The 15,159-nt window shown below is 47.1% G+C and overlaps 1 protein-coding gene across 1 annotated transcript in view; it reads left to right on the plus strand.

Annotated features, from left to right (window-relative positions):
* HGFAC (HGF activator) overlaps positions 1–15,159 on the plus strand; it is a 135,006-nt gene that overhangs the window by 81,237 nt on the left and 38,610 nt on the right. Inside the window, exons 5-7 of the mRNA XM_073647610.1 lie at positions 815–937; positions 1,492–1,626; positions 2,811–2,921. Coding sequence (XP_073503711.1) covers positions 815–937; positions 1,492–1,626; positions 2,811–2,921 — 369 coding nt within the window. The remainder of the gene's footprint in view (positions 1–814; positions 938–1,491; positions 1,627–2,810; positions 2,922–15,159) is intronic.

The following is a 15,159-nucleotide window of genomic DNA, read 5'->3' on the forward strand; positions in this document are numbered from 1 at the left end:
TATGAATATCTTACAGGTACGTCACCCACTTGCTACTTTACAATAGAAAGTTAAAGAGGTTTTCCTGTTTTGGAAAACTCCTATACCCCAATGGCGGGTTGTTGTTTTTTTAAAACTTGGCTTTGCTCACCTTCCCCGTGGTCAGTGTCCAGTCTCCAGTTCTCTGCTCTTGGTGTCTGTTATTGTCTGCACACTGACAGCTCTGCAACCAATACTTGAGCTCAGCGAGGTCTGCCTGACTAGACAGCACAAGTCACTGAGCTCACTGATTGGCTGCAGCGCTGTCAAAGTGACATCATCGCTGTAGACAATAACAGACACCAGGAGCAGTGACGGAGACTCAGCGCTGGACCCGGGGAGGTTGAGTAAAGTCAGTTTTTCATATTTTTCAGTGGACTTTCAGAAACCAGAACACAAACAATTCTCTCTTGAACTATTAGGGTTCACTTACATATATCAGTCCCGGTGCCCATAAAATGCCTACAAGATCGGTGCGACAAACCCATATTTAGCCAAACATGGACCGCACATCCAAAAATCATACATTGATCTAATGCCACCAGGCAAAAATTTACAAATCTGAACATGAGGTTCCTAGTTTAACATTCTGATCAGATTGTATGAAACCCACTGCCACGTCACGGAGAACCTCTTTACACAGCTGTGGTAAATCCATATTTTGTGCCCCACCTAAAGGACCGCTTTTAAAGACATTTAGTGATGATTTTACATTCATGGAGTATGCATAGAATTGGATATAGACAGGAAAGGTCTGTTTCATCTTCTACGTATAATCTTTAATTCTTTTCTGTAGTATTTCAAGATCATTGTGCAGCAAAACCCTGTGAGCATGGAGGCACCTGCACTAATATACCACTCCTAAACACATACCACTGTATGTGCCCCGTGGAGTACTCCGGGCACGACTGTGAGATTGGTGAGTATTGATGAAGCCAACATTTATAATGTTTTATATACTTATTTCAGGTGGAAATCTTAATAGTGTTTTGTTACCCACTCCCCCAGCACAGCTTCACCTTAAGGGCAGGTCCACACCAGCAAATTTATCTCATTTGAGAGAATCGGGCCGATTATACTCTGATCAAACTTTGATCAGAGTGTCAGTATAGTGTGATCCAATTCTCTTGGATGAGGAGAAGATGGAGAAAAAAATTTCTCCATCTCCTTCATTCTGTCAGTCTGTGGAAATCGGACTGCACTCAGATGTTATCCGAGTGTGGTCTGATGGTTTCCATTGCCTCGTTGACTTGCATGGCTGAGTACGATTTGAATATCAGATCAAACTCGGGCATGCAGCAATTTTTCCTCGGACCGAGGACATGTGACATGTGCATGGCCGCATAAAAAAACATTTGTCCGAGTGCGATCCGATGTTTTGTCCGAAAATACGGCCATGTGCATGAGCCCTAAGATTGAGAACTTAAGATGTTTTCTTCTTATATCAGTGGTTTTACTCTTCCTTTATTTCAGCAAAGTGTTTCGATGAAGCTCATTATGTGCATTATGATAATGGAGACACATGGGCAAGAATTCACAAAGGGACGGTGGAGCAATGTACATGCGAGAACAGCAAGACTGAGTGCCACACTGGAGAAAGATACTCAGGTATTGTGTGCCCGCGGGCAGTGTAGTGACAAGTACGTGGGGCTCAGGTCAGATACTATTGTCACGGGTAGTGGCCGTGCCCGGTGCGTTGCACTTGTGATGCGGTGGTCGGCGTATAACACTGCAGGGTTGACACAGATATTGCTCCCCACTTGGCTGGCTGGTGAAGTTACATACCCCATCATGACAAAGGTGGCGGTGCAAAAAGCTTAAAGGGGACATTGTTTTCCCCAGACTTTATCGGTGCACTGCACATGCCCCGGGAGGCAGTGGTGACATAGGAAACAGATTGGCTCAAAATTTGTCTTGAGTATTGTGTCACCACTGCCTCCCGGGGCTAGGTCAGTGTACCGATGAAGAGAGGTTGCTTATAACTAACTTACTGCTCATTGTCAGGGGGGCAAAGATTTGCCAAGAGTCGGCGGTGACACCTCTCGTGCAAATCATGTTACTCATGCCCATAGGGGAGCGATAACATTATTAGTGGGATGATTAATCTGGGGAAAACACTAGTCCAAGAGGCCAGTTGCCGGCTGTTTCTCCCTGGCCTGCTCCCCATGACTTACAAGTTTCTTCCTATACAGACTGTGCACATAGGAAGAGTCCTATTAGTCATGGGGATTGGGCAGGAAGAAGCCACCGAGGAGTAGTCTCTTGGATTAGTCACCAAAGTCTCATAGTCACCCGTCGCAGCATTTCAGAGTATAACATACATGGCTGAAATGACCCAGCCGAACTCTGACTCACGCTGCCCCTGGTTCGAGCAACATAAATCAGGTCCCCTGTAAGGGCAATATAACACTAAAGCATGGCTAATACAGGTGGTATTTTAAGGGACTGTCCTAATAAATTCTAGCTATAACAATTGGACTTAATTTAATGTCCTCCAGAAACATAAATTATCCCTATTAAATTTCATTAATTACCTTAAAGGGGTTGTACAGGATTAGTATAACATGTTTTCTGTCTCCATAAACCAGTCCATGGATTGTGTTTGTTATTGCACCTCAGTCGTATTCACTTTAATTCCAATTTAGCTGTAATACCAGACACAACCCATGGACAGATGTGGCGCTGTTTCTGGAAATATAAGTTTACCTTTAATCCTTTAATTGACTCCATTAGGGATAACATCATTAAAATTATATGTACTATAAGTAAAACTGACATATTTGTGTCTTCAGCTTGCAGCGTCAATCCGTGCCTTAATGGTGGAGCCTGTCGTCTGATGATTGGTACCGGCAATCCTGTATGTAGCTGCAGAGGGAGATTTGTTGGCAAATACTGTAACATTGGTAAGACAAGAACTATTGAATAATTTTTTCTTAAACGGAATCTGTTTTTGCTACCCCATCAGAGAACAGCATGATGTAGGGACAGAGACCCCGATTCCAGTGATGTGTCACTTACTGAAATGCTTGCTGCAGTTTTGATACAATCACTGTTTTCTCTGCTGCTGATGTAGCAGTTCTCTGAATGCTGATCTTTGTATAACCCCACCCACACCACTGATTGGCAGCTTTCTGTGTAAACTGTGCATATATAAGGATATGGACATGTTGCCTACGTTTCCCTCTTGAAGAAACAAATACCGTGATAAGTGTTAATGATGTTTGTAATGTGTATAGTTGACTATAGGGAGAGTTGAGAGTTAATAGCTGGGACTAGCCAACCGTGGGAGGGGCTAGTGTGGGGGAAAGTGACTGCTTCCTGCTAAGAAGACAGAAAGGCCTGGAGTGCAGAGTGAGCGGACCTAGAGGTCTGAGGTGAACGATGTCACATTCGAGGGTGACCCTAAATGAGAGGAGACTGAATAGGAGGGATAGCGAGATCCTGAGTATAAGTGACAGAGAAACAGCGTGGCCTAGGAGAGGACGCCTAGCCACGAGACCTCGAGCTTGTAACTCTGAAAGATAACGGGCTTAAGCAAGACTGAATGACTGGGACTAATGAAGGGTCCTGAGTTCTTGGGCTTCAGTAGTGGAAAGAGGATGCGGAACTGCAGAGCAAGTAAAGGACACTTGCTGATCAGGACTGTAGCTGGGTTGTTGTGAAGTAGGGAGAAACAGTGGTTATAGAGATCCCTGGAGTATACTAGAGAGAAAGGAAACTGTGGAAAATGCTTCAAATTGTAAAGGAACTGTCCATAAGACTTTGTACCCGCTATCCCTTGTATACAAGCCTTACCAAGTTACCTTTCAGTAAAGAGTTTATTTTTAAATGGTGGTCTCCCTCATTCAACTGTGAAACATCTGGTCCTGGCCAGCCCACAACTCCGTCTGCATGCGGCCTGCATAGGCGTAACACAGCACAAGTCCACACACCCAACTAGGACCCAAACTTCCATATAACGTGACAGGGAGCTGGAGATGAGTGCCACGCCCATGGCTACCGCCTCGTGCCACGTTACACAAAGGCAGAAAGCTGCCAATCAGTGAAACCTCTAGAATGTAAGCCCGCAAGGGCAGGGTCCTCTTCCCTCTGTACCAGCCTATCATTGCTTATTTGTTACTGTAAGTGATATCTGTATCTGGTATGTAACCCCTTCTCATGTACAGCACCATGGAATCAATGGTGTCATATAAATAAATTATAATAAAAATAATAATAATAATAATAATAATAATAATGGGGCCGGGTTATACAGAGCTCATGAATATGGAGGACTTCCTTGCAGCAGGTTTACTAGTCCTCTAGAGATAATCTTCTGCTGATGAAACAGATTTTGTCAAAATGACAGCAAACAGCTCAGTAAGTGATACATCTTTGTAATCAGTGTTTCTGTCTCTACATTAAGTTGCTCTCAGATTAGGTTGCAAAAACCTGATGATAGATTCCCTTTAAGTAAAAAATGATTTATCCTTTATACACTGCTCAAAAAAATAAAGGGAACACTTAAACAACAGAATATAACTCCAAGTAAATCAAACTTCTGTGAAATCAAACTGTCCACTTAGGAAGCAACACTGATTGACAATCAATTTCACATGCTGTTGTGCAAATGGAATAGACAATAGATGGAAATTATTGGCAATTATGAAGACACCCTCAATAAAGGAGTGGTTCTGCAGGTGGGGAGCACAGACCACATCTCAGTACCAATGCTTTCTGGCTGATGTTTTGGTCACTTTTGAATGTTGGTTGTGCTTTCACATGAGACGGACTCTACAACCCACAGACGTTGCTCAGGTAGTGCAGCTCTTCCGGGGTGGCACATTAATTCGAGCTGTGGCAAGAAGGTTTGCTATGTTAGTCAGCGTAGTGTCCAGAGGCTGGAGGCGCTACCAGGAGACAGGCCAGTACACCAGGAGATGTGGGGGGGCCGTAGGAGGGCAACAATCCAGCAGCAGGACCGCTACCTCCACCTTTGTGCAAGGAGGAACAGGAGGAGCACTGCCAGAGCCCTGCAAAATGACCTCCAGCAGGCCACAAATGTGCATGTGTCTGTGTAAGGTGCCCCAGCGAGGTAGTCGTGGGCGAGCTGTAGCCCCCTCTCGCTCTGGCACCCTACAGACAATATGTGTCCTCCCTCTGATGTGTGGCTGTGTATGTGGGGCTCTCCACTTACTTCAAACCATCCGATCGCGACTGTCTCCAGGCATTTCTCTTCTGGGACCAGGGCAGCAATAAATTCAGAGGACACGAGGTTCTTAACCAGAACTTGAACTTTACTTGGGGAAGAGGAATATGTACAATATTTACAGGCAGATATAATGGATAAGGCCCGACAGGTTATCATCTCTCTCACAGGCGCTGGTAACTCCTTCAGCCCTGGTTCCCTCTTTAAGTGAAGCATCTCTGTGACTCTAATCTCTGGCCCAAGAGACTCTTCTGAAATACCAACAGTGATCTGGATCCGATATCTCTCCCCCATGTCTTAGCCTGGAGTCCTATTTATCTTCCTCTGCTTCCTGCAGACTAGAAGTGCCCCGGGTCCTCACTACCTTTGATGAGTTTCTCCGGCCGGCTAACAGGACTCTTGCTCTTGCGTAGGGAGACTTTCACACTGGTGATCCCACTGTCTGAGGGTATGGAGCTCCCGTCTACCCTAGCAGCCAATATATATTCAGGCTGCCTGTATGGTTCTCTGTCCTATCTCTTACTGAGACACTCCTCCTGCTTCTGGAAACTTAAGCAGGAATTTTCCTAAAGTGCCCACCCTCGGTGAGCTGTCATCACACAGAATTAACTCATCACTGTCTGTAACACTGCTAGCAGACTAAACCTGACATCTGCACCCAGAACAGTGGCATCTTGTGGCTGTTTACAGGTACTGCAGCCCACAAGGAATTATGCCAGGAACAAGCCCTATGTCACTCAAGGCTTGATCAGGGCACTAAGTTCCCCCTCTACTCTACTGACTGGACCACTAAAGCTAACCCCTTAGCTTGGTCTACCAACAGTTCAGAGAGGTCTGACTTCAGGAACACTTCCTTTAACTATCTCAGTGCCAAGGGAAAGCTACACCCTTCCCCACTATTACATTTGCACAAACGGTTAGAAACCGACTCCATGAGGGTGGTATGAGGGCCCGACGTCCACAGATGGGGGTTGTGCTCACAGCCCCACACCGTGCACGACGCTTGCCATTTGCCACAGAACACCAGGATTGGCAAAGTCGCCACTGCCGCCCTGTGCTCTTCACAGATGAAAGCAGGTTCACACTGAGCACATGTGACAGACGTGAAAGAGTCTGGAGACGCCGTGGAAAGCGATCTGCTGCCTGCAACATCCTTCAGCATGACCGGTTTGGCAGTGGGTCAGTAATGGTGTTGGGTGGCCTTTCTTTGGAGGGCCACACAGCCCTCCATGTGCTCACCAGAGGTAGCCTAACTGCCATTAGGTACTCAGACCCCTTTTGAGACCATATGCTGGTGCGGTTTGCCCTGGGTTCCTCCTAATGCAGGACAATGCCAGACCTCATGTGGCTGGAGTGTGTCAGCAGTTCCTGCAAGAAGAAGGCATTGAAGCTATGGACTGGCCCGCCCGTTCCCCAGACCTGAATCCGATTGAGCACATCTGTGACATCATGTCTCGCTCCATCCACCAACATAGGACTGTCCAGACTGTCCAGGAGTTGGCGGATGCTTTAGTCCAGGTCTGGGAGGAGATCCCACAGGAGACCATCCGCAACCTCGTCAGGAGCATGCCCAGGCATTGTAGGGAGGTCATACAGGCACGTGGAGGCCACACACAATACTGAGCCTCATTTAGACTTGTTTTAAGGACATTACATCAAAGTTGGATCAGCCTGTAGTGTGTTTTTCCACTTTAATTTTGGGAGTGACTCCAATTCCAGGCCTCCATTGGTTAATAAATTCGATTTCCATTGATGATTTTTGTGTGATTTTGTTGTCAGCACATTCAACTTTTTACAGAACAAAGTATTCAATGAGAATATTTCATTCATTCAGATCTAGGATGTGTTATTTGAGTGTTCCCTTTATTTTTTGAGCAGTGTATTATGATACCATAAGGAGGCCAGGTGATACGTGTGGTGTCAAGAACTTCCTCAATCCATCATTCTACATCAGTCCTACAATCAGGCAAGGGATGCAGTGAAAACAATGTACTAAGAGGGTATACATGTATACTCTATTCCCCAGTCATCTGCTAAGATGCAGAAAGATAATGAAGAACAAGGTCAGATCAAGGTCTGCGGAAGCCACTTTGTACAACATTAGGCCCTAATTCATCAAAGTGTTTTGTGCCAGAATTCTAGCTTAAAACACTTTGAAAGGTCGCAACATTTTTGCCTAGCACTGGGTGTTTTCATGGCAGTTTTGGCCAGCTCCACCAAAGTTGGCAGAGCTGGTGGGGGAAGGGGGCAGAACTGGGCATGGTGACGCCTGATCATCTAACTCATGACAAACTGCGGCGTTCCTTATGACTAGCCCAGGGGATGGGGATGACTCGGTACCCGGGCCTTTGCCTGGCCTTTGGGAATGTCGCGGTGGTCAGCTCCCGGGCCCGTACCCTGGGGTCACTCTTTAAAAAGAGGGTTGTTTGTTAATTTTATGAATGTTCGTGACGCCACCTGTGGTATCTGGTGAGAAGCACCAGCGCTGCGGCAGCCCGCTGAGGCCGATGATAAGGCAGCTTGATGGTACAGCTCCCCACAAGTGGAGCTAGGCCTCAGGGCAGCGTATGCAGGGGGAATGCAGGACGGAGGGGACCCAGCCGGGTCAGAGCAAGAACAGGGACAGACACGATAGTCACTTCAGTACCTTTTACTGATGGAAATTCAGGCACATCCCGGAGCACTGTAGGGTGAAGGGTGCATATCAGGATCCTCCCCAATGAGCGGGTATAGGGCCTCCTGTTTCTTGCCTCTGTGTAGTAAGTTTCTGACCTGCCTGGAGCTAGGCCTTACTTTGTCTCTGTCCTGCGCTGGCTGACCTTATGGTAGGGCCTTTTCTTGGAGTACACGCTCCTCAGCTTGCGGGGCCTATGTGTCTTCTGGCTCTGTTACGTATCAGCGCTTTAGCGATCCTGGGACTTGTAGTTCTAAAGGGATTCCGGTTATGCCTTACTGGGTCATAGAGATCCCGGTAAGCTCGGACCCGGTGTCCGGTAAATTCTTCGGGGTGAGCTGGTTAAGCTCCTCTGCCCCCTATGTACTAACTCTCCACTCGCCTTCGACCTACTCGGGCCCTCACTAGGCTACTCACACTAACGACAGCTTTCCGCGCTTCACCGATCTTATGGGGCCGGCACACCTAAAGCTCACTATTCTGAGCTACAACTCAACTGAGCTCGACTCTGTATTCAGATGTATACTCACTGAACTCTCCAGAGGAACTGAACTGCCTGGCTCCACCTTCCCTATTTATATCCCTAACGGGCTCCCTCTGCTGGTCTGAGGTGGAAGGTGGAGATGTGTGAATGTTTATGGGGGCCTCTTGTGGAGGAATCCATCAATGCACTCTTCTAGGATCTGTGATACCAAGCGCAGCTGGGCGTCACACTTATGCCACAAATCTTACTCCAGTCAGAGAGTCAGAATTGTGGAGAGGTGCATGGCGACGTCTGCCACTTTTAAAATGCGGCTTAGTCAGAACTCAGTGTGCGTTACTTAATGAATCAGGCACCTCTAACTCTAGTACGGCCTCTCATGAAGACCGGCGTGAACAATGCTGGTCTTGATAAATTAGGGTCTAGGAATGTTTGGTTTCTTTAAATCTTCATTCCCCTGCCATCTACTGTTGGATAAATGTTGGGACAACATCACGCACTCTAGTGTCGACTGGTTTTACCAGAATCAGTGGGGTATAGCCACTTGTAGATGATTGACGGCCAAACCAACCAATTATGTCCATACCAATCATCTAAATTGCATGATAGTTTCCCTAGTCTTCTCTGGCTGCAAAGTATAGGGAAGGGACATGAATGGATGGGCATTTTGGATTTCAATATTTTAGTTGGCTGGCAGTGGCTTACTCCCCACTCCATAATAAGAACACATGAATGCTCAACAGAGTCAGTGAATGTACATGTGTAGGGGGTGATCGTAAGGAATAGTTTTTACCTAAGACAGCCAAGTGTAGGGCCAGGTTTTGGCTGTGTGCACATCATGTTTGTCAACTAGTTGGCAGGAAAATTCCATAGAGCCCCATTAACTCAGGTGTATACCAGAAGAGTGTCTTTTTGGCTGGCACTGGCACACTTTAATTTTGCTCTAAAGGATAGTGTAGTAGGGATTTTCTGATGCATACCTTCAGCAACTGGAGACGTACGATCGCAAATACCACCAAGGGGGCCTTATTATTAAAAAATTATTCTGTATACCTCAGTACACAGGATACAATACTGAGGTATTCAGAAGTTTTCGAATACTAGGACCCTATTGGCGATGTATGCCACTCTACTTCTATACCTTAGGATCATTTACACTCTTCTGTTGGAGGTATACATCAGGAAAGCCCATTTATATACGCTTCTGATAGTAAACTTAAAGGATTAGTCCTTCTACGCTCACTTCTGCAACAAAAGGTCAGGTTTACTTATACGTGTCAATCACACATGCGTTCCGGCAGGTATAAGTTAGTGTTGAGCCACCCCCGTAGTGTTCGAGTTCGGTTCGGTTCGTCGAACACCCGTGTGTTCGCCGAACTGTTCGTCGAACTGTTCGTCGAACACCTTCGAACACCGTTAAAACCAATGGCAGGCAAACAAAAACACATAGAAACACATAGAAAACACCTTCAAAGGTGTCCAAAAGCTGACAAACTGCTCAGAAGACATAACTAACACATGGAAAAGTGACAAGTACATATAGTCATGCGAAAATAAAAGAGTTGGAGGAGTAAAAGGAGGGGGAGACACAGATATAGGCATGTCATGCCCTTCTAAAATCCAAAAAGTGAGAAGCCGACACGGCCAGTCCGCTCCTGCTCGTGCCACCTCCGTGTCGCCGGGTTTGTGCCAGAGCCGCGGTGAACCCTGATGGCCAGCCCCCCTCTCCCAATACTGGTGCCTGTCCGCTGGTGGGTCGAGCGAGCCCCCCTGTGGTGGAGGCAGCTCTAAGCTTTTTAATTTAAATTGTCTCTCTAATTTGAATGAATACACTTTAAATCCATTTACAAGGATCTATTGGAGGGCAAGTCTCATGCCAGCAGCCGCGTAATTCCAGCTCCAGTAGCGTCCACTAAAGCTGCTGCAGTTAAAAAGCTTTTATAAGGATCGAGCTCGGCTGTCCACCGCAAGGCATCCTACTGCCAGTCCCAGCCCCTATGCCTTGGGGTGCCTCCTGATGCTCTTCACTGAGTATCCCATGGTCCCGAAGCATTTCCTTTGAAAAAATTAAGTGTCTAAACTACAGGTGGTGTAGCTTGCTTAACAGCCGGGATAATCCGCTGACTAGCAGACACTGCTACTAGGCACAAAGTATTTCCTGGGCTAGATGCAGTTAAAAATTTGTAATTAGATACTCTCGTTGGATGCTGAGAAAGCATTCCATAGAGTCTCCTGGCACGCCATATATGATTCTCTTAAAAAGCTTGGGGTAGGGGTCTAGGGGACCCTTTTATAGCCAAAATCACGGCCCTGTATCGCAATACGTCACCTAGGCTGAAGATAAATGGAACTGTAGCACCCTGAGGGCTCGGTTGCTACAGAGGTATTGCACCTCACCCAGAGGTGTGATATCTCACTCTCAGGTAAGGATGGAGTGTGGATCAGGACCCGACACCTGCATGCATTACACCACATTGCCGTGGGGCAGGGCGACCAATATGCCTCTGAGATGGGCACGACAGTCCCTGACCCTGGCTGGAGTGGGGGGAGGGAACACTGAGGAAGGGGAACCCTGTAGTGCAGGAGCAGGGAGGAAGCAGTTCCTGGGTGCATTGAGAAGGGAGTATAAAAGGTGGGCACCATCTTAGTTCAGTGCAGAGAAGTCTGAGCAGAAGTGGCAGGGAGCAGGGGCTCTGCATGAGCTCTGCTCCGGAGGCGGGCCTAGTAACAGAGGCCCAGGCCTGGAAGAGGGAGAAGGAAGGAAGAGGAGCGGAGAAGGCTCCAGGAACGAGGAATGAAGGGATCCCAGGGGTGCGGACGGGCGAGTCGCCACCGCACGCCCGAATCCACCTGCGTGGAGGGGTCAGGCCAAAGGGGGAGACCGGTCCCCGAAACTAGTGGAGGCAGGAAACGACCCTCAGCTAGAAACCGGAGGCTGTGACATTTTATGTGGCACAGCCCCTCGCTACACCCGCTAGGAAGGCACCACATAGGGTCAGGGAAACTGGCGCCAAGTTTACCAAGAGGAGGCCCGAGGCAGCTGGACAGAAGGGTTGGTAAGAAAGGCCAGACAAAGGACACACAAAGGGGGTCCTGTGAAGCGCTCCAAAGTTATCTGGGAGTTGTCTGAGCCCCTCACCTGGTGAGCACAGTACGACGTGGGCAGCCGTTACCTGCAGACGTGGTCTGGATAATAAGAACTGTGAGTAAAGGCCCTGGACTGCATCACTGACTCCGTGTCGTTACTGCTGCTGCCCTGCACCATCACCCCCATCCTCCGCATACACTGCCCTGAGGCTATACTCCTCCCGTGGGGAGTTATGCTACACTCTGCTGCACCCACAACACCAGCCTCAGCGGTCTGCCCTGCAGCGGCGGTTCACTCTGACCGCAATCCACGGGTGGCGTAGTCGGACATTTAAACATCAAAACCACATAAATAGTTCCGCCACTGGTTTGACCACCCTGAGCCACGGAACCGGGTCGCCGCCACGAAGACTACAACCACTAGCATCCACCAAAAAGGGTCCGGCTCCGGGTGTCCCAAGGCCCAGGGGGTGCATCAGAACATTTTCATCACCTTTCACAATCACCAATGGGACAAGGCAGGGATGTCCTCTGTCCCCTCTCTTATACATCCTAGTGACGGAGCACCTGCTCTCATCAATTCGCCATAACCCCAATATTAGGTGGATTGAGGTGGGAGGCACCGAGTACAAGTGCTCTCTATTTGCTGATGATGTCCTAGTATATATCACTCAATCACATATATCCATCCATGCTGTTATGGCTGAAATAGATCACTTTGTTACATGGTCAAATTTTAAAATCAATGCAGCGAAGTCTGAGGCCCTCGATGTCTCCCTCCCCAAATCCATATAGGATTCCATCCAGTCCAACTTTCCCTTTGCCTGGCCCTCACAGGGTATCAAATACTTAGGAATTCCTATTCATAAAGACCTCTCCCATCTATGTTATCTTAATTTTGGGCCCTTTATTGAACAACTCCATACAGACCACGGTTGGCAAGTTAGAACTGTAAGATTCACTACGTGAACCACTGGTGTTTTGTGGAAAAGCACATGTACACTGCGTTCCAAATTATTATGCAAAAAGTGTTTAGGAGTGATAAGGGAAGAATTTGTTTGTTTGTCAGTTAAACTCATTGATGGTGATGTCTGTCAGGGCTCTTTATATCACTGTAAGCAATTGCAGACACCTGTGCTAATTAGTTTGGCAGGTGTGTCCAATGAAAGGCAAGACTACTTAAGAAGGCTGTCTCACATTATTAAGCAGCCTACATTTTCTGCCAAAATGGGAAAGAAAAAGGATGTGTCGGCTGCTGAGAAGCAACAAATTGTGGAGTGTTTAGGTCAAGGCATGACTACAATCAACATTGTGCGATGATCAGGATGAAGTGTCTTGGCAATCAAGAAGTATGTAGCTGATTCACAGTACACACGTGTGCGTGCTGATAAGGGCAAATTGAGGACTCTTTCCTACAGGCAATTACGTCAGGTTGAAAGAGCAGCGGCAAAAAAGCCTTGTCATAGCAGCAGACAAGTTTTTGAAGCTGCTTGTGCCTCCAACGTCCCCCGAACAACAAGATGCAGGGTCCTTCAGAGGTTTGCAGCTGTGCATACGCCATCCTGTCGACCTCCTCTATCCACTTCACACAAGCAGAAACGGCTCCAGTGGGCCAAACATTACATGAAGACTGATTTCAAAACTGTTTTGTTCACGGATGAGTGCCGTGCAGCGCTCGATGGTCCAGATGGATGGAGTGGAGGATGGCTGGTTGATGGACACCCCACGCAAACACGGCTACAGCGCCAACAAGGAGGAGGTGGAGTAATGTTTTGGGCTGGAATCATGGGGAGAGAGATTGTCGGCCCCTTTAGGATCCCTGAAGGCGCTAAAGATGAACTCCATAATGTATGTGGATTTTCTCAAACAGCACTTCCTGCCATGGTTCAAGAAGAAGAACCGTGTATTTCACAGCAAGATCATTTTTCTGCATGATAATGCACCATCTCATGCTGCACATAAAACATCTGCATCTCTGGCTGATATGGGCATAAAAGGGGACAAACTTATGGTGTGACCCCCATGCTCCCCTGACCTGTACCCCATTCAGAACCTTTGGAGCATCATTAAAAGGAGTGTCTATGATGGCGGGAGGCAGTTCACATCTAAGCAACAGCTCTGGGAGGGTATTCTGTCCTCATGCAAAACAATTGAAGCAGAAACCATCCAAAACCTGACAAATTCAATGGACGAGAGAGTTCAGAAGCTCCTTTCGAACAAGGGGTCCTATGTGAAAATGTAACATCACCTAGAATAAAGTTTTGAGTTGAAAACTGTTTGATTTCAGTTTCTAACAACCTGCTAATGCTTATAATTTCAAAAATGACCATTTTTTTGGTCTTTATTAAAATGAAAAGGTTGATCGAAAAGTTTGGGGGATCTAAGAGTGTGGCAACCCAGTAGTCATGATTACTTCGAATTCTGACAATATGAGGGTCATGCTGCAGGTAGTGCAGCAAGAAGGCACTTATGTGTCTTGCGCATCTCGGAGCCCCAAAATTATTTTCCGGGCTAGATGCAGCTAAAAATTATTATTAATTTTAAATCTGGTGAAGCTTTAGTATAGATGGCCTAATAGGATCAGTGCTGCACACTGCTACAAAGCCCAAATTATTTTCCAGTCAAGATACAGATAAACATGATTAGTAATTTTAAATCTGGTGGAGCTTATTATAGATGGCCTAATAGAATCAGTGCTGCACACTGCTACAAAGCCCAAATTATTTTCCAGCCAAGATACAGATAAACATGATTAGTAATTTGAAAGCTTAAAACGGTTGGTAGGGTGATTTTAACCAATCATCAAGCTTTTACTCTCCCCAGGATGACACAGGGGTAGAAAAGTCGTTTCGGATCCATGATTTGTTCATCTTTATGAACGTGAGTCTGTCTACATTATCAGTGGAGAGCCGCGTGCGCTTATCTGTCAGCACACCACCAGCAGCGCTGAACACACGTTCAGACAGAACGCTGGCTGCGGGGCATGACAAGATCTCCAAGGCGTAAGTGGCTAGCTCCGGCCATTTATCCAGATTGGAAGCCCAAAAAGAGCAAGGGTCCAGTGACACAGTCGTGGCTTCAATGTTTACTTGGAGATACTCCTGTACCATCGTCTCTAGGCGTTGACTATGTGTCAGACTTCTTGTCTCCTGTGGCCTTGCAAAGGATGGGCTAAAGTGGTGAAATGATTCCGCAAAATTGATGTTACCAGCAGATACTGTGGTTCTGTTACGGTTTGAGTGCTGAACACTTGACGGTCCCACGGTTGGCAAGTTGGAACTGTGAGATTCACTACGTGCACCACTGGTATTTTGTGGAAAAGCACATGTAAGATTCTGCAACAGTCTCTGCTGATACTCCTGCATGCGTGCATCCCTTTCTATGGCAGGAATAATTTCTGCAAATTTACTTTTGTACCGGGGATCTAACAGTGTGGCAACCCAGTAGTCAGGATTATTTCTAATTCTCACAATTCGAGGGTCATGTTGCAGGTAGTGCAGCAAGAAGGCACTCATGTGTGTTGCGCATCCAGGAGCACCAAGTCCCTGTTGTGTTGGTGGCGAGGTAACAATCATGCTTCCTTCCTCTGTCCTCTCCCCCCAACCTCGCACAACAGAAATGTGATCAAGGTCTCCCTCATCTGATGAGTCTTCCATCAGTTCGTCCTCCACTTCTTCCTGGGCTCCTGCACCTTCCTCACTAGTTTGGCTG

The sequence above is a fragment of the Phyllobates terribilis genome, unplaced genomic scaffold, assembly GCF_046119375.1.
Source record: "Phyllobates terribilis strain yellow unplaced genomic scaffold, ASM4611937v1 Scaffold_1__5_contigs__length_1240528914, whole genome shotgun sequence".
NCBI classification, from domain to species: domain Eukaryota; kingdom Metazoa; phylum Chordata; class Amphibia; order Anura; family Dendrobatidae; genus Phyllobates; species Phyllobates terribilis.